General features: G+C 39.3%; 1 protein-coding gene across 1 annotated transcript in view; it reads right to left on the bottom strand.

Moving 5' to 3' along the window:
- Positions 1 to 565: 565 nt before the first annotated feature.
- LOC148814535 (breast cancer type 1 susceptibility protein homolog) overlaps positions 566 to 21,861 on the bottom strand; it is a 53,345-nt gene continuing 32,049 nt past the window's right edge. The window contains exons 15-21 of the mRNA XM_088906369.1: positions 19,961 to 20,038; positions 19,007 to 19,047; positions 16,164 to 16,247; positions 12,734 to 12,791; positions 5,284 to 5,357; positions 3,622 to 3,682; positions 566 to 1,207 (exon numbers count right to left, since the gene is read on the bottom strand). Coding sequence (XP_088762495.1) covers positions 1,095 to 1,207; positions 3,622 to 3,682; positions 5,284 to 5,357; positions 12,734 to 12,791; positions 16,164 to 16,247; positions 19,007 to 19,047; positions 19,961 to 20,038 — 509 coding nt within the window. The 3' untranslated portion in view covers positions 566 to 1,094. The remainder of the gene's footprint in view (positions 1,208 to 3,621; positions 3,683 to 5,283; positions 5,358 to 12,733; positions 12,792 to 16,163; positions 16,248 to 19,006; positions 19,048 to 19,960; positions 20,039 to 21,861) is intronic.

Genomic DNA, 21,861 nt, shown 5'->3' with positions numbered 1-21,861 from the left:
TAACTCATTTTCTACTATTTAAACATTTTTCCTCTGAACTATTTTGTTTAAAGAATAAAGGGTGCTACAGTAATCTCTTATTGCTCAGCTTGCAACAACCCACAAGCAAAAAAAACAACTTTTTCAAAGGTTTATGTATCCGAAAAAAAAGACTTTGGTACAAAACCAAAATTACAGTCGTGCCAAAAGACTAGTAGAATTGACAACAGTATGCCTGCTTTTATCCAGCCATATCATAAAAATAGGAAAATTCTGAAAGTCGCATTGATGCCACTTTATATTATTTTTCAAAATGACTGATTGTATATTCACAGTGAGGCTAAATAATTGTTTTTTGTCATTGTTTATGATTTATTTCAGCTAAGCCTACGGCATCTCCGAAGTTTAATAAATAGAGGGCTTGGGTTTTCTGCTGAGTTTTCATTAACTCCCAACAAAGCACACTACAGGACTGCAGGATAACAGGCATCCCCAGGTCTAAATGTACATCAGCACCTCATTTAGGCAGATACTATCACTGATGTTTCTTCACTGCCTCATAACACATAAAACAGACAATAAACCATTTTACAACACTTTATTCTCAATAATTAATTTTGGACAATTATACATATTTTCACATAGTGTGGGAAAAAAGGATAAAAATAAAATTGAAAATTGTTTTTGAGAGTTCTCCCCAGATGATCCACTACGTGAAAGGTCCAAGATCACAACCTTGTTTTTGCTTATCCATCCACAAATGCACTAGGTCTGATAATGATGAAAAATGTTTGTAATGTAATGCTATGAGTTGTACAGAAATATCACAACAGCTCACAAAATGTGCATCTTCTACAGTAGAATACAATTGTTGTTAGAAGATGTACAGAAGTACTGGATTCAACTACTGAATATTATCAACTACACTGAGACTGAAAGAAGAACAAAAGCAGTCTCTTACCTCTCTTCACAACCAATTTCACTGGACTACAGGACAAGAAAAGAACTCTTTAATTGCTATACGGTTTAGAAGACTCCTAGCCCAGAGCTGGCTTGAGCTGCTGTATGTGCACCGTGCTGGGGTCCAGGCAGCCTCTCCAGGTCTCACCAGTTCCTCAGCTGAGTGGCTTCACCAAGTAAGGGTCCAAGGCCTGGCAGCTGTAAAGAGCTACACTGTCCAGCACCCACTCTCTTGTCACGACTCTGGCACTGTACTTCCTCTGAAGAGCTGTGGAGAGTCAAAAAACCAGGGGTCTGATTTTCCACTGTGAGAAACTACAGAGCTGCGTGTGTAAAGAGATGCCCACTCTACAACTTCTAAAATCAAGTTAAGCCACTTTTATGTCAATATTTTTGTTTCAACTTAGGAATCAATCATTTCTACCAATATGGTACCACCAAGCTGCCAATCTAGTCACCTCATTGCAAGTGACTCTCATACCAGCACAGGAGGAGTGAGGACAGATCACTGCCATTAAGCCACCTGCCATTTTTTACACTGTGAACCTCACAGCCACACTTCAGATTGAGCACCGATCACGGGAAGCATGCATTTCTTATAGACAGCACTTTACAATCTTTAGAGTGAGCACTGGGTGAAGAGGTGATGCAGCTCCAATAAGCAACACTCCAGGGTCAACATGTGCTGAGAAAGCTGCTCACTCTTGTGGAACGTCAAGGTTACGCTCTACCCCCCAATTACACTGGGCTTGAGAACCCCCATCAGTACCAGCTGCTGACAGAAGCTACACTTGAATGAGTGGTGTCTGCATTGTAGGGTTCAATCTAAGTTCTAGTGCCATTACAGACTGAGCCACTTCAAAGCCACTAAATATACTTGATGCCTCCATAAACAAGAGATTCTTCTTTAGGCAGTTTCCTGTTAAAGCCAGCCCCAGCACTCTTAAGTTATGCATTGGGAAGTGTCCCTTGTATTCAAAGCTCACTGTTGAAAAGTGTGCCAATCTGACCTCTTATCACCTGAGCAGAAGAAAAGGTGACTTGAGATCAGCAAAAATGGAAAGCACAAGCTACCCAATCTATTTCTACAGAGCGTAATCATAGAAGTATAACCCATGAATATGGAACAAAAGACATTGAGGATTGCAGTGCAGAGCTACTAGTTCATTACATATTTATCATGCTACAGGTTAGTGCTCTGGTTTGACAATGAAAATATAAATTATACAGCAGGATAATGCAGAGTGCTCTGACAAAATAAGAGTGAGAGCAAACAAGGTATAAATGTCAATACCCAAAGGGTAGGTGAAATTATGTAAGTGGCATTTGCCCACATGAAGAAAATCTGTGTGTTTTCGTAAATTCATGGAAAGAAATGCACGGCGTAAAAATGTCACCTGCTGTAGACAGACAACAGCACATTCCCCATGGCTGATCCCAGAGGTGAAGTGAATGTGGGCAGAAACTGAAGATTAGTGCCAGGGATACATTCTGCACCTCCCAGCATTGTACTTGTGTTTAAAATGAGATAATTTCCCTTTGTGTCTTTTTCCCAGCTTGTTCTTTGGCCTTTTGGACAAGAGAAGAGACTGAATCCATGTCCATGCAGCCCCTCTGTCATCAAGCCCCGCTGAGTAAGACAGTAAGACAGTGATGCCTGCAGGCCGCCCCCTTGGCTGGGCTGCTGGCTCTGCTGGGGCTTGCTGTGAATGTGCTTGGGGATTCTGGATAGAAAGGTATGCCTTGACACAAGCTGTGTACAAAAGAAAGGATGAAGTTGAATGGTGACTTGTTTTTAATAGACTAGCTGCCCTGAAATGTGTTTTTTGGACATACTAGATGTGTAGCATTGTGTTACTTACTTTTATATGCTAGTAGGCCCTCTTTTGTTGTCAACGTAGTAGCAACATAAATCATAGCAGTCTGTTACCTCTGATGTCACTGTGGTGGATTTTACCAGCTACACCACACAGCAGACTGACACAAATTGATGTTAATCTTATTTTGAGAAGTATGTCATGTAAAATTATAGATGCTCCAGAGGAATAGCAATGGCCTTTTTCTACTTTGTCTCTTTTTGTCAACAAGTCTTAATGGCCAGGTTTCACAGAAACACAAATGAATATAATCTGACTCACTTCTAAATAAGAAATCTTTCAATTGGTTGTTAAGCTTTGAAAAAAGAAGCAGTGCTTCTGAATCCTGTTTGGGAAGCTGTGTTTTTTATAGTCTTATTTTCAACCATTTATTCATCAAACAGCAAAAAGAGTCATGAGACGCATATCAGTGAGCTGACTGGATACTGCTGGGAACAGAATGCAGTGAGCCCTGACAGATCGCACTGCGAGAAAGCTTACATAAGTCAATGGGTCACAAGGAATGCAAGAACCAGCAGATAGCTTTGTACAACAAGGGCCTTAACTTTAGATCAGACCACAAGCAGTCAATTCATTTAACAGTGGTTTGCTGTAATTGCTAAAAAGCTGAGCAATTCCACATGTTGTTTTTGGAATACTTAAACCTGTTAGCTGTGAATATAGTACATGGAAAAACAGAGTACTATCTGTTAGTCTTTGAAGGTCCTATTAAAATTTGTGACATACTGTAAGCTGCACAATTTGCCAACCCTTTGGGAGCAGAATGCTGAAACTAGGAAGAAGGGTGCATGAACTTACTCCTCACCTTTGTAATCTGTCTGTGATTCCTCTGCTTCGGGCTGCACCACAACCACCTGGATGAGCTCCTGGAGTGGACATGGTGAAAAAGGTAAATACACACAAGCCACATGTCAGACCCCCAAGAAAACATAACCAGCTGCAAAGCACACAGTCTCATTGCACACCAAAACCTGTATGGTATACTAAAAGGTTACTGTCCCTTTAACGTAACATTAACAGGTGTACTGTTGTGTCCTATTCTGGGACAGAGTTCAATTTCATTCCAAACGTATGCGGGACTGAGGGAGCCACTGACAGACCCTATCAGGAGTGAAATAACCAGCTGAGTCAGTATCCAATGGCTAAGACCTTCTTCACCTGCAGGCGGCAAGGAGCATTCACTACAGCTCCCTCTTTGCTCGGGGACCCCAACCCTGATGATAACTCAAATAAACTAGTTCAAACATCTCTCCACGTTCAGCCTTTTAAAACTAAAAGTTAACTTTACTTATGACCTCTAGCACAAAACTCAAGACAAAATGACTTAAAATAATGTGTAGTAATTAAATATGACATGCAAGAGGTCACATCAAGAACCCTGTTTACTGCATATGTAACCTCTCTTCCTCCCAATCTAAGAAATGCTGCATGAAAAGCACCATTAGATTTTTTTCTGGTTTTATTTATTTTTTCTTCCCTAAAACAAGTTTAAAAAATCCCTTTTAAGTATCCCTTAAATCCATTTAAATCAATTTCGCCCTAAACTGCAAGCTGTCTTGGATAAAAATGTTTTGGTGTTGCTTTTACTTAGTTATTGCAGTATTTGTAACATAAAACAAATGTATTTACTCATGAATAAGCTGTGCAGCTCAATACATTCAGATTTTTAAAATATTTTAATTTTAAATACAGAAATGTTCTAAACTTATAATTTTGTTCAGCAAACCTTTAGAATATTAACAAAGGTTATTAGCAGTTTTATTAACTTAAGATGATTAAATAGCCAGCTTCTATCCCAGCACATCATTTTGAAAGTGCAGAGAATGGTCCCTTTCTGTGTCATTTAATGTTGTCTTACGCATGATCAGTCCACTGACAAGAGACCTTCTGTAAAGATTCTTATAAAAAATGTTTGCAAAGCAAATGAACAATCCCTAATGTTCTGAATCATTAGAACTAAAACCTGCTCCTTGATTTACAGACCCTACAGTACCTAGCTATTCTCACCTAGTCTCAAAGTATACATAAGGAGCTCATTTCAGTGGAACATCTATCATGGACTAACTAGACACAAACAAGAAGGGGTATTCACAGCAAAGGAGAAATACATATTATATTCTAAATATAATATTTAAGATTTTTTTAAATAAAAAAGCTGTACAATATCTAATAATTATCCCCAGAACATCTAGATGTCCAAACAGAAATGTGTTTTTAAGAGTAAAAGTTAGAGATTTCATATAACTCTATAATAACTCCTTTTAGAATTCCAACTTTCCCCACTCACTTAAATCTATGACTATAATCCCTAATACGTATCCTAACAGAAGTACCAGAAATTGCTATTGAAATAAACAAACAGGAGCTCAGTTCTCCCGGTGACTGGCAGACAGATTTCTTTATAAAGCTGGGCCCCAGCTAAAGGAGGGCTCTGTAGCTGGGAAGGGTCCCTGCTGTGTGGGCTTACCGGTTTATAGGTGAAGAGGAAGGGTTCTTTAGCCACAGTTGCTCCACAGAGCTCCACCATCCACTCCAGCTGCCCTGAAACACACAGAAGCACATGGCTGTGACAAACAAAGGATCGTAAGCAGCTTAGCAAGCAAACAGGAATTCCAAGAGGTAAGCCAGAGGGTCTGTCAACAGGTTTCCAGTTAATGTGCTGGCTCTGCCACTGGTTCAGTGTCACCATAAGTGAGGTACTGGACCCTGCTGTACCACATTCTTCAGCTGAGATCCAGAACAAAGCTCCTGTTTAAAGTGACTTTACTGCAGCACTTGCTACTGAATAGAATATTTCATGCTTTATCATCTGGAAACTCCCTAGGGTTAAAGCACTTGCAAAAAAACAAGTATTATTAATACCAGACAAAAGTCTGACTGGAATACAGAAACTGAGCCCCACAGCCTGGAGAGTTTTAATCAAGACTGTGCGTCCTTTCACCAGTTGGGAGATCCTGTGGGTGCTGACTGGCCGCGTCAAGACAAGAATGTCTCGTGACCAACATTAACTCCTGGCTCCTCCAAAAGAGTAGAATGAGGAACATGTCTATTAACTCGCTAATATAATTGGAGCACATGATGCTGCATAACAGTGTATACTGTAAGTAATTCTGAGCTTCTGAAGTGTCTTCTTCACCCATCTGGAGATTCTCATTAGGTATCGGAATTTCTGGCTGCACCAAGCTAGTGTGTTTTATTGCAGTCTATAGAAAAAAACACTTTCAGTTCAAAACAGCATCAACAAGCATGGAGTTAAGATGCTACTCAAATATATGTGAATGTGAAGTATCAGTATATTGAATTCAAGATACAGAAATGTTCAATTTATTTTTATATAGCACCTTTCACAACAAGGTTGCCCCCAAGGCACTTAACAAAGCTAATATCTCCATCTACTGTGAAGCTGGACTCCCACTTTTACACCTGTTTAGACTACTGAAACTCTGCCGGCCTCTGGTGTGCCCTTTGCCCACTATGAGTGTAAAAGTACAGCTACAGGGAACCCGAAACTATGGCCAGGGGCATCCCCAAAACATTCACCTCTCCCTATTAATAGTTTGTGGGAATAAATAAAGGAACAGAGGAGCTAGTAATGGGCAGTGCTGAAGAAACAAAGCATCAGCATGCTTGAGAGAAGAATTCCATTTATTTTTTAAATATATGAGACTTAACTTTCTATTCCATGGCTATCAGTCAAAATAGTGCCCCTGGGACTTCAATAATCTACAAAACATATAATTAGTTTCAGCTCTTCTTTTCCTTAAGACCAGTGAACAAGAGAATTTTGAAGAAAGCTCATTATACATAAGGATTATTGATCACTGAAAGAGAAATCCATTGGGGGAATTAAAAATTGTATGGCAGTACAGACATGCTCAGCAATTAAAGCTAACAATGCAATTTGTCTCCCCAGATCTACAATCTGTTTGCAGATTCTCTCTGCATTGGCAGCGACACACTCTGACACCTCTGGCAGGAACTGGGGAAGAGCGAATCTTTTATAGATTATTAGCTACATTTATCTCTGTTATAGCTGCTCTATCTGAAAATAAAAAAAAACAATGTCTGTTAAAATCATGTGCCAAGACATTTTCCTTTTCTGGGTACCTATATAGATAGAATCTCAGAGATGTTTTAAGTTCATATTAAAACATGATTTAATTTTAAGTCAGCTTGCATTTCTACTAAAAGCACTTGGGGTAAAAACACTGAAGACTAATAGAAATCTAAATGTTCAAATCCAGTCTTGTAGCAATGCTGAAAGGGAAAGTTATCTAACAATTATCCTAATGATAAAGATCACATGTTCTCTTCCCAGGGGGCCATCTAGACTTGCATCTGCAGATATAGAGCTCCAAATGAGCAGTGTATACTGATCTAAATGTTTTATAAGAGACCAAAAAGCATTCTAACACAATCCTCAGAGAGTGATCAGCAAAGATGGACATCACTGTAAGAAGATATGGAAAACTTATCTGTATCTCTGCATTACATTTGCCACACTGAACAATTAAAGACTACGTCAAGTTGGGTTTAAGGGCAGAGCAGAAAAATAAAACAAGTCATGACTGACTGTGGACAATGTAAAGGCACCAAAAGGCAACCGAATTCTGAAAAAGGTTCTTACGCAAGAATGGTTACAGACATGATGAGGCTCATCTGACGCATTTGGTATCTGGTAGTTAATCGAGCCAAGGACGTCATCGAGCTGTATTTTTAAAGGAGCCAGAGCATCAGCTTCAACAACATCATACTTGATCCATACTCCCACAACTGTTTGTATAAAGAAATATTTCCAATTCCAGTTTAAACCTGTGTTGTCTGGTTTGTGTTTCATTGTTTATTCTGATTAAGGTCCCTGGTCTAGCTTTTGTTTTTAAGACAAAAGCTTCTTAAGAGTTTTTACAGTTTGCTGTGCCGATCCTTTCTATTGATCAGGTTTAATTTTTGTTGCCATGACTGATTGGCCCACAGCTTGGTATTGGATTCTAAAAAACCACCAGAAGGGAAACTTGCCCACATACTTAAAATTAAAAAAAGCCCATGTGACCTGTTTTTCAAAATTGTAAAAAAATTATATAATGAAATTATATAATGAAACATGAATTAATCTTCCCATTTGCACTGCTATGAAGAAAGGAATAAAAACAAAAACTGCACTCAACTGAAATAAGCACTTGAAAAGCTTAGTCTTAGTTCTAGACTGCAGATTCTGGAAGAAAGGAACTGTGCATCTTACTGGTTGAACAATGAACAACAATAAATTCCACTTTTAACTGAATTCTCAGTGGCATTTAAAAACAACAGCTATTTTAGTCCAAACTGGTGTACAGGTATGCTCAGATGAGATCAAAAGCAACATTGAGCTTCTACTGAAAGCAAGTACTTGACAAAGTCATTCCATGTGATGCGCTCTCAACAAAGTTCAGGCTTTCAAGCGATTATGAATAAATGGATAAAGAACTCCAATCGAAGGCCAACATACATTACTAGATAGTTCAGGTGGGGAGCTGCGTCAGCATACGTAGGCTGCAAAGGAACAAGTAATAGGTTTATTCCATGATGAAAAGAGAAGAAAGAAAACACAACATTTTGGCTGTGGAGCCTTCTTCACAGCTGAAACGTTGTTTTCTTTTTTCTATTTTCAGCATGGAATAAACCTATTACTTGTTCCTTTACATTATTAAATGCTATGTGTGCTTGAGAATGTATTAGCTTTCTGCTATAGTGCATAATTTCAAGGACCTTTAAGCTTTTGAAAAAAGTACAACCAATCTGTAATGCAGACACTAAGATGTAGCATTAGATTCCCTAACATTTTCCTTCCAACAAAATCCACTGTCCATTTTAAAAGGCATGCAGCTGCACTTTTCATTCACTTCCCAGCCCCGTGTCCCAGCTGAATTCGCACAGAAAATCAATTTCAAAGGCCTGCAGGATCCTGTCTGGTGGAGACGGGATTAATTTTTGAATAAAATGTTCAATCCACCTGCAAGATGGCTTTTCATAAATTAATGTACCTTGCTTGACATTTTCAATCTGTGCAAACAAATGCATTATCTCTTTACAGCCAGCACATTCCTTGCATTCATTAAAGTGGTGTTAACAGCTTATACTCAACTCTGGACTATTTTCCATGCAAATAACAGGGAAATTAATCCGCAAAAAAGAAATCAGAATGAAAAAAATAAGGAGCCCATTCCAAAAGCAAAACAGATTTCTTTGAAAAGTAACTCCTGCCATGTCTGAAACAGTAGAAAATCCAAGTATGGTTGTCAATGGAGACAGACATGCTGTGAGTCTCTCATGTGCAAAGTGTCTTCCAGTTCCAGATTTTCTTTTTTCTCTGAAGTCTGTCTTGTTTTGCCCTCCTTCAAAATTGCCCCTTACTGCACAGCAAAAAACACAAACCCTGCAGAAAGAGGACACTTTAAAATACATGCAGAGAGGCTACAACCTAATTTGGTTTAGTCTGCATTACCCCCAGTCAAAGAACAAATGAACTTCCATTTGATTTCTTCAGTAATCCCCAGTTGTTGGGAAATAAAATATCAAAGCAATCAAAACCTTGCTGATCTGAGCTCTGAGCTGCAAAGGGGAACAACAGCGGTCAGCAGTGATTTTGCTGTCATGACCATAGGGAATTCTGTAATTCACTGACCTTTCAAAATCATGAGACTTGGACAAAGATAATCCAATAGGCCAGGGGTGGCCAGCCCCTATGAATACATGATAAACGATAAACATTATCTACCAAAGATTCCTACAATTACAAGTACAGTTAGTTTCACTGCAGCAAACACACCTGAATGAAGGAGCTCTAAAACAGAAAATGGTACAGGGTGGATGTCAATTACCAACCATTCAACATTTTTAAGAGATTAAAGCAAATCTAAAAATCCTTATCAAACACAACAGGAAAATTAGTCTGCACTTTAGAACTCAGCTGAAACAATAATCAGAGGAGACAGCCTGTTGACAGACTATTGCAGTAGCCACATTGAAGTCACGATGACCTGAGGACAAAAATGAAAATCAAGGGAATATTAATTCAGGACACAGAACAGGAAGCACTTCTTTATACAAAGCTGCCCAGTCATGTTGTTCAAAACAAGACACTGACATCCCATGAGAATTGTCTGGATGGGATTATTAGTTCAATAATGTTTTGGCCTTCTGCTCATACCTGAAGAAAACTCAACCAAAACATTGTCTTTTCCTTTCTATTTACTTTTCAATGTGACTGGAAAAGCAGGACTTTAAAGGTATGTGAACATACGAACATCCTGTGGGATAACATAAATGTCAAAACTAATTACATAAATGCACAATACTTAAAATATTTTAACTTGTTGAAAATAAATCCTAATGTTTTTATTTAACCTAATGTTTTTATTTAACCAGTACTTTCACAAAGCCTCAGAAAGTAAAACCTTCTGGTAGTCTCTTACATTGTTACTGTGTATTAATATCAGTACCATGTCATCATGGAGAAAATCAGATATTGTCCACAGATCTAAGGTACAGGACTACCGATCTCAACTACTGTAGTGATCCATAAAATCCATAAAAAGGTATGGTTAAAGTGTGGTGAACGACCCACTGGGAAAAGGAAGAAAGAACATCCTACCCAAGAAATGCGGTCTGCAAAGTGGCTTTGGAGGCTAACTCACATGAGGGCCACAGCTGTGACTCTTCCAAGACTCAGACATCACCGGGATACAATCGGCCAAGACAGCTATTTTGAGGCCGAGCTCATGAATCTAGTGAGAGAACACGTGCATTTGCCAGACTGCAACTGATTGACTCCTGCTCCAAACTGAGCTATTGACTGGAACACGGATTGAGTTTTTGGACATGTGGTGTGGTTAGCATAGGAAGGTGAAGCGAATGTTGGCGAGTACAGAGTGTTCTATTTGGGTGCTATTCTGCAACCTCTGGCCACGGGTCCTTGACAGAATTGAGCAATGCGTGGGTTATCAATGTATATCCTAATATCTTATACAAAAGTCTGGTTTAATACTGGTTGCAATGGGACTTTCCAGCAGGCTACAAATCTGTAGGACTAATCCAAATGGTTTCACAATACCCAGACTTGAGAAGTGTATGAACCTATTAAAAGACTGGAGCAAGCACCTCTCATCCTCTCAACAAAGACACATAGATTCAAAGAAATATTGATTTCTGGGGTGTGAATAATGCTGATTTTACATTAATAAAACATCTACAATTATGCTGTTCAGGTTTGCTTTTGTGACATCCAATATAGAGAGTCTTTCAATTTGTCATGTTTCATTTATTAATGCAACACATACTTTTCATTTTTCTTTTGCCAAAACAACTTACAGTTTCATTGCCAAGAGTATAAATGAATTTGGAAGCTACTATACTATGCAATCAATAAGTTCAGACTAGATGAGAGGACAAATACCATTAAGAAACCAGTGAAATTATACAGGCATAATTTGTATCAGCTGCTCCAACAAGACTACCATATTTCAGTCTCCTAGGCAATGTGTTCAATATTTATTGTGTGCATCCGAAAAGAAATGTTTTATACAGTAAGATTTGTGCGTCATTATTAGTCCAGTTCCGGGGACAATACATCAATGAATGCTTTCAGGCCAGTCATAAAAAACATTGCTATGTCTAGTTTAAAAGTTACCGTTTGCGTATTTTAACCACATCCATTCATTTTATTCTACGACTCCCCAGGCCTCGTGATCAATACTGTAGCTCTACCATAAGACACAGTGAAGACAATCTGAGAAAACACACAGGCATGGAGAAGCACTGGCTGAGTGTGTTTGACAGCAGAATTGGGAAGGCCTTCACCCAGGAGTGCAACCCTCTGCTGAAGGTGGAATTAATTTGTCCTCCAGGAACGGGAGTTTTTCACAAAGCCTTCAAACACCACAGCTTTTAGGATCACAAATCAAAAATAAAAAAGCATTGTTATCCCAAACTGAAAGGTTGCTGTGGAATGCAAAAACCTTACATAAAAAAAATCTCTGAATCTTATCACATGACCAGTCTTGCTCTAATTTTTTAAAATCTATTTGGCAGAAAGGCTTGAATTATGAAGTTGATGGTGAACGTTGGAGTAGAACAGATGAGAAAGATAACACCCTCATCTGTAATAAACTTGTTACAAATTAACAGAAACTAACTACATGTTCAAATACAGAACATAACTGATGGCCAATTCTCTCTACAGAATATTCCCTCATAGTTTCTCTTGTGAAATCATTTTTTTTCCCGAAACCTATACACTCAATTACACAATATATTCACATGTTCTCTGTAGCCCCTAGTTCTGTCACTAGTGTTCTATTATCCTGTAAATCCATCCACCCTGATGACCAAGTGGACATGTGAGTGAACTTGTGGGCCCCTGGCCCTGAAGAGCCTCCAGCTGCTCACTGTGAGCCACTGCATGATGAAGCATCTTCAGCCCTTTGTGCAAAACTGCTGATGACTTTTGCACAATCTGCTGGTGATTCTGATGAATCAGTTTATGTCTGCATTCAACCAAGATAATTAAAAACCCAGGTGGAGTTAAAGTCAGAATATCAGGCAGCAATGGAGACTGTGTTCTGCACCCCTTTCCTAATTAATTTAAAGACTCTTGCCACATGGGGTCCAATTCAGGCACTGTGCTGCTCATCTGGGCCCAGTTCTTTCCCTGTATTACTTTCCTCATGGGTAATTCCCAAACTCAAGGTTTTCACATTGAAATAACTTCTGTAAAATTAACAAGAAAATTAACTGTGGCTCCTTTAAAACTCTCAGAGGCTTAGAGTCAGGTATAAAACAATAGTGAGAACTGACTGCAAAGTGTCTGGCTTTGACAGGGCAGGTAACATCCCATCTGTCTTTAAAACTTCACAGTGCACTTTCCCTCCAGTAGCTCTTACCTGTGGTCATATCTGTAAATGATCCATGGCAGCAGATCTCATAGTTGCTCAGAAGAAGCTAAAAACACAAAAAGAGAGAGAGGAGAGAGAACACTACATTAAAACTTTATTTGGAGTGGAAATAAAAGTGGGCAATAAACTAAAATGAGATTTAGACTGTTCCTGATCCATCTGTTCAATAACTCTCCAAAAAGCACTCACTGCTCTGGCTGTATTTCCATTGCAGATAAATTATAGTCTCGTACGTGCCCGTTAAATTGAGCCCAGATCAAGAGTAAAAAGAAACTGAAGCTCATTTGCTTTCTACTGATATTGAGTATCACATATTCTGGGATGCTGTATGGCACTAAAGGAGCTTAAAACTACTCAAATCATCTTGAGGTTTCCCGATCACGTCCCTCGGGATGTGCAGTTTAAAACTTTTCAGGTATTTTTTACTGTGTTCATAAGTCAGATAGCAGCCTCCTAGACGCATATCAATAGGAATGCACGCTGACAAACAGAACAGTAGGTATTTTAACTCATGGTCTGCAAGTTACATAAAGTTCGTCAGGATAGGAAGTCCCTTTCAAACTTCAACTGTGTAACTACTCTCCATGAATCTCCACATAAGAAAATAGATAAAAGAAATACCTCACTTGGCAAATTCTAAGTTACATAGGTGGACAAAATGCAAGAGCAGCTCAGAGATGAGCTTTACTCTGCCTACAGCTTCAGCAGAAAATGGGCAGAGTGCTGGGGACCTCTGTTGTAGAAAAAAAAGTGATTTTTAAAAGAAAATAACTGTAACCTACAGCCAGGGAGTAATTATTTAAGGTGTGTCGGCGGAGGAAGTTAAACAGTCAGGAGCTGTGTGAAAACAATTTAAAGGTCAGAGGGAAAAGACATCTGGTCTCGTTTTGCTTCCAAGTGCTCCTGAACAGACATCTGACTTGGTGACCGGGTGCCCCGATAGAGCAGGGAGGGAGGATAGAGAATAAAGTGCAACAGTCATAAGTGAAGCCTGATCTCAAAGCCACTGAAAGCTCACCATCCTGGATACAGAGATGTGCAGCCCTGGGCACAGCTCGTCACAAATGGTGGCAGAGAGATATCGCCCTCTAGTGGTTTGCATAAGAATAAAAAAGCCACTGATGCTCTGAACTAAAGCAGTGGTTCCCAGTCCTGGTCCTGGAAACCCACACACAAGCTGGTTTTTAGTCCAACTGAGCTCTGAGTTACACAATCATACCGTTCATAGACTTAATAAGAGTCAGGATTAATTACAACTGCTTATTCTCAGCTCTTAAACATCTTCGGAGCTTTAACTGCTGCATTTTATAAGTGAAATTAAACCTCAAACTTGCGACTGGAAACAAAAATATTATAATAAAACATGTACATATTCAATTGAAGCAACTTCCTAGACCAAGCAAGGCTTTAGGTATCTACTGAAGGTGGGCTAGAATGAAAACCAGCAGGTGTGGGGCACCAGGACTGGGAAGCACTGCTCTAAAGCCCACAGAGTGCAACAAGTGCTGCAGCACAATCCATGTAAACACATGAAGAACAGGGAAACTCAAACAACCACCTCAAACTGCAATCGAACCTGAGATACAGGTTTTCCAGCTGGGCAAAGTGGAGGTAAGAGAAGAGCACAGATTTGCTGTACACAGGCACACGGCACGTGCAGAAAGAAACCAAAGCAACGCCAAATGGCATCAGATAACTATTAATGTGCAGACAGTATGAGGAAGCTTAACCTTAAAGTCAGACTTTTAACAGAGTTTGTGCAAATACAGGAGCATGTTTCTGTGTATTGAAAGTCTAACAGTGACAAAATAACAAACCAAAAAAAAACAATTTTTTATTTATTTCATCAGCAGTGTTTAGCTTCATATGCCAGTCACAGACCCAAAATATTGTTTTTTGCTGTAGATTACTTCAAAAAATATTTGAAACACTTTTGAGCAGAGTCATTGCAAAAAGGCATTTGTTTGGGTCTAGTCCATGTACATCACTAATTCCCAAAAATGGGATGTTTTTTTAAACACAGCACACAGCCCAACACAGCTCAGACAAGCTTTTGTGGCATAACAGTGGATTTATAACTGATTCTAAATGTTTCTCCAAAAACAGGCAAAAGTAATAGAATTGAGATTTGTAATTACCAGGACAGAAGATGTTTATATCTTTCGCTGCTTGTGTGCAATATTGGACGGAACAGTCGATTCCCAGGAAAATGGAACTTTTTCCAGCCTGCAACTCCCACGTCCTCCACTAGTGCCTCGTCAGCTCTTGGCAGCTGTTTAATGGCAGGATACCCCCCAGTAACAAACTCAAAGTGCTGGACTTACAGCCCAAGAAATTTTAACTGACTTTGATGTGGGACTTAACCGACTGCTTAGTCTTCGTCTTGGCACACGAGCTTCTCTGCTCCACCCAAGAGTCGCACGCTAACCGTGAAATAAATACAATATTTCTGCCTTCTCTTTCCAGCCCCTTCGCCTGCACTCAACAGAAGACACTAGAGACTCGCCACTCATGCAACGCAGGATCAGTCTGCAAACGCACACAATCCAATCTGTCTTGTTCTGCACGTTGGGTTTTTAATCATCTCCTTCATAGATAGGAGGACCAATTCCAATTTCTAAATTCATTAGCTTTTAGGTATCAAACACAAAAATACCAAATACCAAAATAGTTTTTCATATCAGAATGCCTGATTTAGGCAAGGTACTTAAATAAAGTAAATGCCATTTGTCTTGCCTTTACAGTAACTATAAGAAAAAAAGGCTTTTATCTTAACCTAAGAGCAAACATTGTATTTAAGATCATGGAACTGGCTTGTCAACATAAAAGAACCTTTTATGAGCTGAAAACCCAACTGATATTTTGATTTGTTTTAAAATATGTAATTATTTAATCAAGAAAACCTCAAAGCATCCAATCACATTTCAAAGAAAAAATAATACAGCTATACCTGTTTTTAAAGGTTTAATTCTAAATATAGAGCAACTGCTCTCTTTCACCTCACCCGCTAAAATCAAAAATGTTTTTAATTCTGCATTTTCCTTTGCTTTTATCTGTAATTTCTTCTAAACTATTGTGTCCATATGAAGATTAAGAATTCTGTTTGAAATATGTAGGAAGAAGAACAGACAGCTGGCATCAAATACTTTAACTTCTGTATCAGTGTGACTAAAAGGAAGACGGCAGATTAAGATCAGCTACATATCTCTTATATTTGATTTACTGATTATTGTGTCATTTTGAGAACATAGACTTTGTGATGATTTAAGTTTACACAGCTTTTCTGTCCAATTAATTTCTGCTACAGAATTAGCTAAAAGATCCAAAAGTGTCTCTATGGTGATTCTTGAAATAGATGTATTTAGATATTTTTATATTTACAGCTAGATCCCACAACGCGATACTCTGAGGTTCTTACTTCTTCCCTTGTGGCTGTCCGAGCTGTTCTGGGTCCCTGGTGATTTCTGCCATTGATCACGTCTCCTTTCACCTCGAAAGCAGCCTGCATCACAGAGAGAGCAAAGGATTTCACTTTGCAAGGAAAGCTAGATGTCAGCTTACAAGCACATTCTTCTTGTCTCACAAGAAGGCCCTGATGTGGGCGGCCTCCATTCTGCACCAGAGCACCAAACTCTAGCCAGCACATAGAGGGAAAAGGGAGAAAATTACTGCAGCATTTCTAAATATTAGTCTACTGCATTCTTAAAATGTCACCTGAAAAGCATCACCTCTTGTTGAGGCAGTGTTTTTTTTCAACAGTATAGTCTGTGGTGATGGTCCCTCTAGGTACTAGCTAGGTCTTTTCTTCCCACTTCAGGCTCAAAGCTGGCTTTGGCTCACATGAAGCAAAGAAATGCTGGTGATATGTAAGCATCTTGCTATAATCCAAAGACTGTTTTCGTTTTGAGAAACACAGCATAGTGCAGAAAGCAGGTTCTCAGCAGGCCCAGTTATCTCTCTATTTCAACCTGAAACTGCCCTCAGGCCATTGTCAAAAGAACTACACAGTCTTTATGTCCAAGCTCTCCAGATGCAACATGACTGAAGTGACATTTTCCGTACTGATGGCACTGTGGAGCTCGAAGATACACAGCTCTCTGAGTTGAGAGCCTGACTGTGTCCTTGCCACCTAAAGTAACAGGAAAACAGGTGTATTTGTACAGCCCAGTGACTTGTTCTACAAACCACTATCCAAATAAATTGTGAGGGGGGGTATTTACTGGTTAGTTCAAATAAAAATTACCTATATTAGCAAAAAAGCTAAAAAAAATAGATGTCCTAGATATCTAAATTAGATGTAGCACGGGGATTCATACTAGAGGCACACAGCTTTTACTGTGTAACTGTTCATTGTATTAACCTTCAGCAACTCTATGTAATTGTTTCGCCTAATAGTGCTTTCACTGTGTTCTCTTTTTGTTTCACTACTGACATTTTGAAAAAGTCCAATGGGTTGGCAATATCTCTGAAGATTTTAAATACACCTAGTGATCAGGAAGGTTATGGTTTTGTAGCCTGTAAGTACAGGACATTCCTTTAAGCTCTCAAATACAACTGGTTACTCTTCTTTTGATTAATTCCAAACCAGAAGTAAAATTATTCTGAATGAGAAGATTTTACTAGTGCACTGCATTAAACCAACCTTTTAATTCAATTCAACACCTTTGACTATATAGTCTAACATTGTTTGCCTCTTCACATTGTCTAGAAGATGAAAATTATGTGGCAACCTAAACACCTATGATTATTAACAAATGCCTTCTTTCATGAATAACTTCAAGCTCAGCCTTTCCCATCTTTTAAAGCTCATATTTCTGTTACTAGTATATAACACTGCACTACATTAAATGTCAGCTGGCAGATATTTATGCAGTCTTGAATTTTCCCTAAACCTCTTCAAATTTCCTGCCTTTACACTGTTTGCTGATCTTTCTATTTTGTTATGTGTGAACCTGAGTAGTATACTAACAGAATCTACATCACTGATGTAAATTAGAAAGAGCTGTGGTCCTTTACAAATCCTTGTGATTCTCTACTAATCACCTTATTTCAGCATTTTTATGTATACTCTGCTTATTATCCATTGAACATTTTTAATCTAAACAGATGCATTACATTAGAAGTCTAACATTTTCACTTGAAGAAATAATCTTTTACGCAAATCAAACCCTTTTGTAAAATCGAAATATGCCATATCACATGCTCTGTGTGCATCTGTTTGTGATATTGATTGTAAAAAGAACTCGAAATCATTGGCTGTAGAGCCACTATTGTCCAGGCAAACATACACCTGTGTAAGAAACAAGCTGATGGTCAGAGCATATAAAAATATTTTACCTTTGCTTTTTTGAATTTGTAATATGAGGCAAATTGCTTTCATTTGTTTGTAACTGTTCTAACTGTACTTCTGTTAGAACAGCTACAAGAAACAAAACAGATCAAGGTCAACTGAAGGTGTGTTTGAGCTTCAGAATGCAATGACACGCACACAGAAAGGTTAATCACGATTCGCTCACTGCTAGCTGTTGCCTGAATCAAAGCACAAGCCAAGCCAGATGGAAGGTATACAAATGAAAACACTAAGAGACACTTCTGAAAAGAATTGCTGTGATTGGGTTTGCTGTACACACCTCTTCACCTCCCCTCCCACATACTGTCAGTTCTGTTTTCTATTTCAGGATCTATAATCAACAAGTATTCACCTTTTCTATGCTCCTCCAAATATACAGTTTAGAAGTTCACCATTAACACCTCTCAGAGTCACAATCCTTGTACCAGCACAGAAGAAAGAGGCAAAGTACATTCCTCTCTGAACAGGTACACTACCTGGCCCTCTGCTGCTGCGCCACACTGTGAGAGCAGGACAGCTAAACACGTGCCGCAGTTGGACACCGGCTGTGTCATTTGAGAGGCCCCGACAGACCGTTCTAACACACGCTGTAGTGCAAAGGCTCTCTGGATCAGGACTGTTGACTACATATTAGAGGATCAGGACTTTTTTCTTCACACAAATGGTAGTAAATTAAAATGATCAATGGGAATTAGTGGGGGGATCTCTAGTTCTGCATCCCAAATACTTAAGTACAGACTAAAACCAATACTCCCCGCTGTGAAGAGTTTGACTGATTGATTAACTAGACATCAACACAGTGCAAGTCTTGGAATGGCAGCTTTGGTCTCTGAAGGTCTGGCATGGGTGCTCCTAATGTAAAGAGAGTTTTGCAATTGAAAACATCACTACTCTGGAAAGCAGTCACCCACCTCATCCAGCAGCTGTCCTTGCCTGAAGCACTCCCTGATCCCTGAGAGGCAGAACACAAGCAAAGAGTGAGCAGGACAAAACCAGCGACATCCTGCACTACCAGGCAGCACGACAGCAGGCACCTTACACAGAGGAATTAAGGGCTCTTGCCAAATGCATAATGGAGACAGTTTAAAGACAGGAGTGGTCTCAGTTAAAAATGCAACATGCTCTGCAGTGTCATCAATATTCACTGAGCTAAGACCAAGGTACATACTGTTTTAATCAGGCCAGACCCTGCCAGGTTATCATCCCTATAATTTACACCCCTAAATTATTTGATTATTTGATTGAAGAAGTTTTTTTACTTTTTTATTTTTATCAAATGTTATATATTTTAGACTCACACTTTTTATAAAGGGGAGGCATATTTAGCTAGCACAAAATGACTTCGCTCGAATCTCATGCATACTTCATGCTTTTTTGAAGACATTCTCAAGCACAGCTCACTGTTTCAACATACTGTGTTAACAAACTCATAGCCTCAATTGTTAAACTGCTTCCTGGGGATTAAAATATTAAACTGCGCTTTCATGTGACATTATCATCATGTTCCAAAGCTTTGGACAGGCACCGTGTGTTTTGGAAAGTTGTGAGTAAGTGATGGGGCACAGGTCTGGCACAGACCCGGCCTGAGCCGAGGAGCTGGGGAGGCGGGAGGGAAGAGAGAGGAGCTCTGCTGGGAAGACGGGTCTGTCCTTTCACTCTCACACAGTTTATTGATCCGCCATTTCATTTTGTGATGAATTTGCAGCCAAGCTGCAGAAGAATGGAAAGTGAGGAGGAAAGATTGCAGCTGGCCTCCTGGGTGGATATAGAGCAGGACACTAGAACAGCGTGGATAGGGAGCATCCTGGGAGACAGTGAATATCTGCTGGCAGGACAAAGGGACGCAGAAAGCGATTTTTACTCACACAGGAAGCTGACCACCCACATCCGCCCAGCGATTCCCAGGAAGTACTTCAGTGTCCTCTCGCAGACCAGCTCCGGATCTAGGAAGACCAATCAGCGGCTCTGGTTAGCAAGGCCAGTAGCCCACAGCAATGACAACTGACAACAGTCACTTCTCTATTCATACCCTATTGTATTTTTCACACATATTTACTTTTTAGTGCTCAGGGGAGGCCAGAGCAGAAATTATGACTATAAGATCAGTAATGTATCACAGCACAGCATTCTTAAAAATTGTACCCCAACACACAACATACCAAAAAAATAAGAATAAGATAAAGAAGGAAACAAGATCTGGCACAGATTAAAAAACAAACTCTCCCTGTGGTTCTGAGAGGTCAGACATTAGCGCCCCCCTGTCTCAGGAAAAACAGGACGTATAGTCTACATCCCTGTTAAAAATGTTCACATTTTGGTGCCTTATAGCTTGGAATTAAAATTAAACATTTTTCATGTATCTACACATTCCACCCCATAACCTCAAGTGAACAACTGGAAAAAAATAATTAAAAATAAAAACTGAAAGTTTTGTTGTATAAGAGTCCACCTCCCTTGTAATAGTCTTTCTAATTAAGCTTTTGTATAAGCAATTGCTTTTGAAATCACAGACTAAGTTAACTGGTCTTCATTTATGTTAAACTGCAGTGAGCAACATCTCTTCAGGATACATTCAGCAGTTCCTGTAGGTCCCCTGTGCTGGGAAGTGTATTTCAAAGATTGCAAAGACGCAACCATGAGCCCCAAAGAGCTTTCAAAAGACCTCTGGGACAAAGATGTGGAAAGGCACAGATCAGGGGACAGATGGAAAAAATTTCAAGGGCCACGAATATCTCCTGAAGCACGGTCATAACGATTATTAAGGTATATGGCATCGCCAAGACCCAGTCCAGATCAGTTCATCCCTCCAAACTGAATAACTGAGCAAAGAGTCTACCGAGAGTCCAGTTTTCACAGGCACCTTTGAAAGAGTTATGGGTTTGTATGGTCAAGTCTGTCAGACTAGTCAAACTCAAAGTGCATCCCAAGCACTGTATAAATCTGTCCTGTATGACAGGATGGCAGGAAGGAAGCTGTTACTGAAATACACAACAACAATGCATTTAAGTGATACTGCCAGATTAGTTTAACCTGTAGGCCCAAATGTGGACTCTACTCTTTTTACTTTGGTAACACATAGTCACTAGCAAAAATGGCAATTTTGAAACCTGCTGTTAAATACTTGTGGGCAAAAGAAAGAGATTCCTCTTTCCAGTGTTTCCCCAATCAAGAGCGAGAAAATACACTTGCCTGTTGCCACAGAAACAGTTCCGCAAAAAGTGCATAGAACTTAATGCCGTCTGAACAAATGTGTCTCTGTAGAAAACAGCATTAAAAACCCCAGACAAATTAGTATGGAAGTCAGCACTGTAACAGAAGAGGGAGGAGGTTCATCAGGCTTTAGGCACAGGACTCACTGAGCTAAAGCACTGGACAGAAGAGTAATGCAGCTGTCCATGATAAACTAGGCTGTGCTGGAATCTCTTAATCAACAACATCCACAAACGCTAATGAGTTTATTATTATTAGGGTGAAGATGTTTGTCACAGAAAATGTGGAAGAAAATCACAAAACAGTTACAGCAGATTTGCTGAAAATCACTGAAGATTCTAGTGGGAGAATAAAGTAAGGGGAAAAAACTTTTTTCAATAAAGCACAGGGCCTAGAATATGCAGATTCCACTTTTTAAGAATGAGATTTCTTTGGGGTCTTTTTTATTTGACACTGTGATTGAAACTTCTGACCTACACACAGTGCTGAGAAGTTTGTAAATCATATTCTTGTACATTTTGAACCTAAAACATAATTAGATCTTCATGAGAGTTTT

Source organism: Atractosteus spatula, chromosome 26 (genome assembly GCF_055471065.1).
Source record: "Atractosteus spatula isolate fAtrSpa1 chromosome 26, fAtrSpa1.hap1, whole genome shotgun sequence".
Taxonomy (NCBI): domain Eukaryota; kingdom Metazoa; phylum Chordata; class Actinopteri; order Semionotiformes; family Lepisosteidae; genus Atractosteus; species Atractosteus spatula.
Note: the sequence above shows the minus strand (reverse complement) of the source record. Positions and strands in the feature narration are given on the sequence as shown.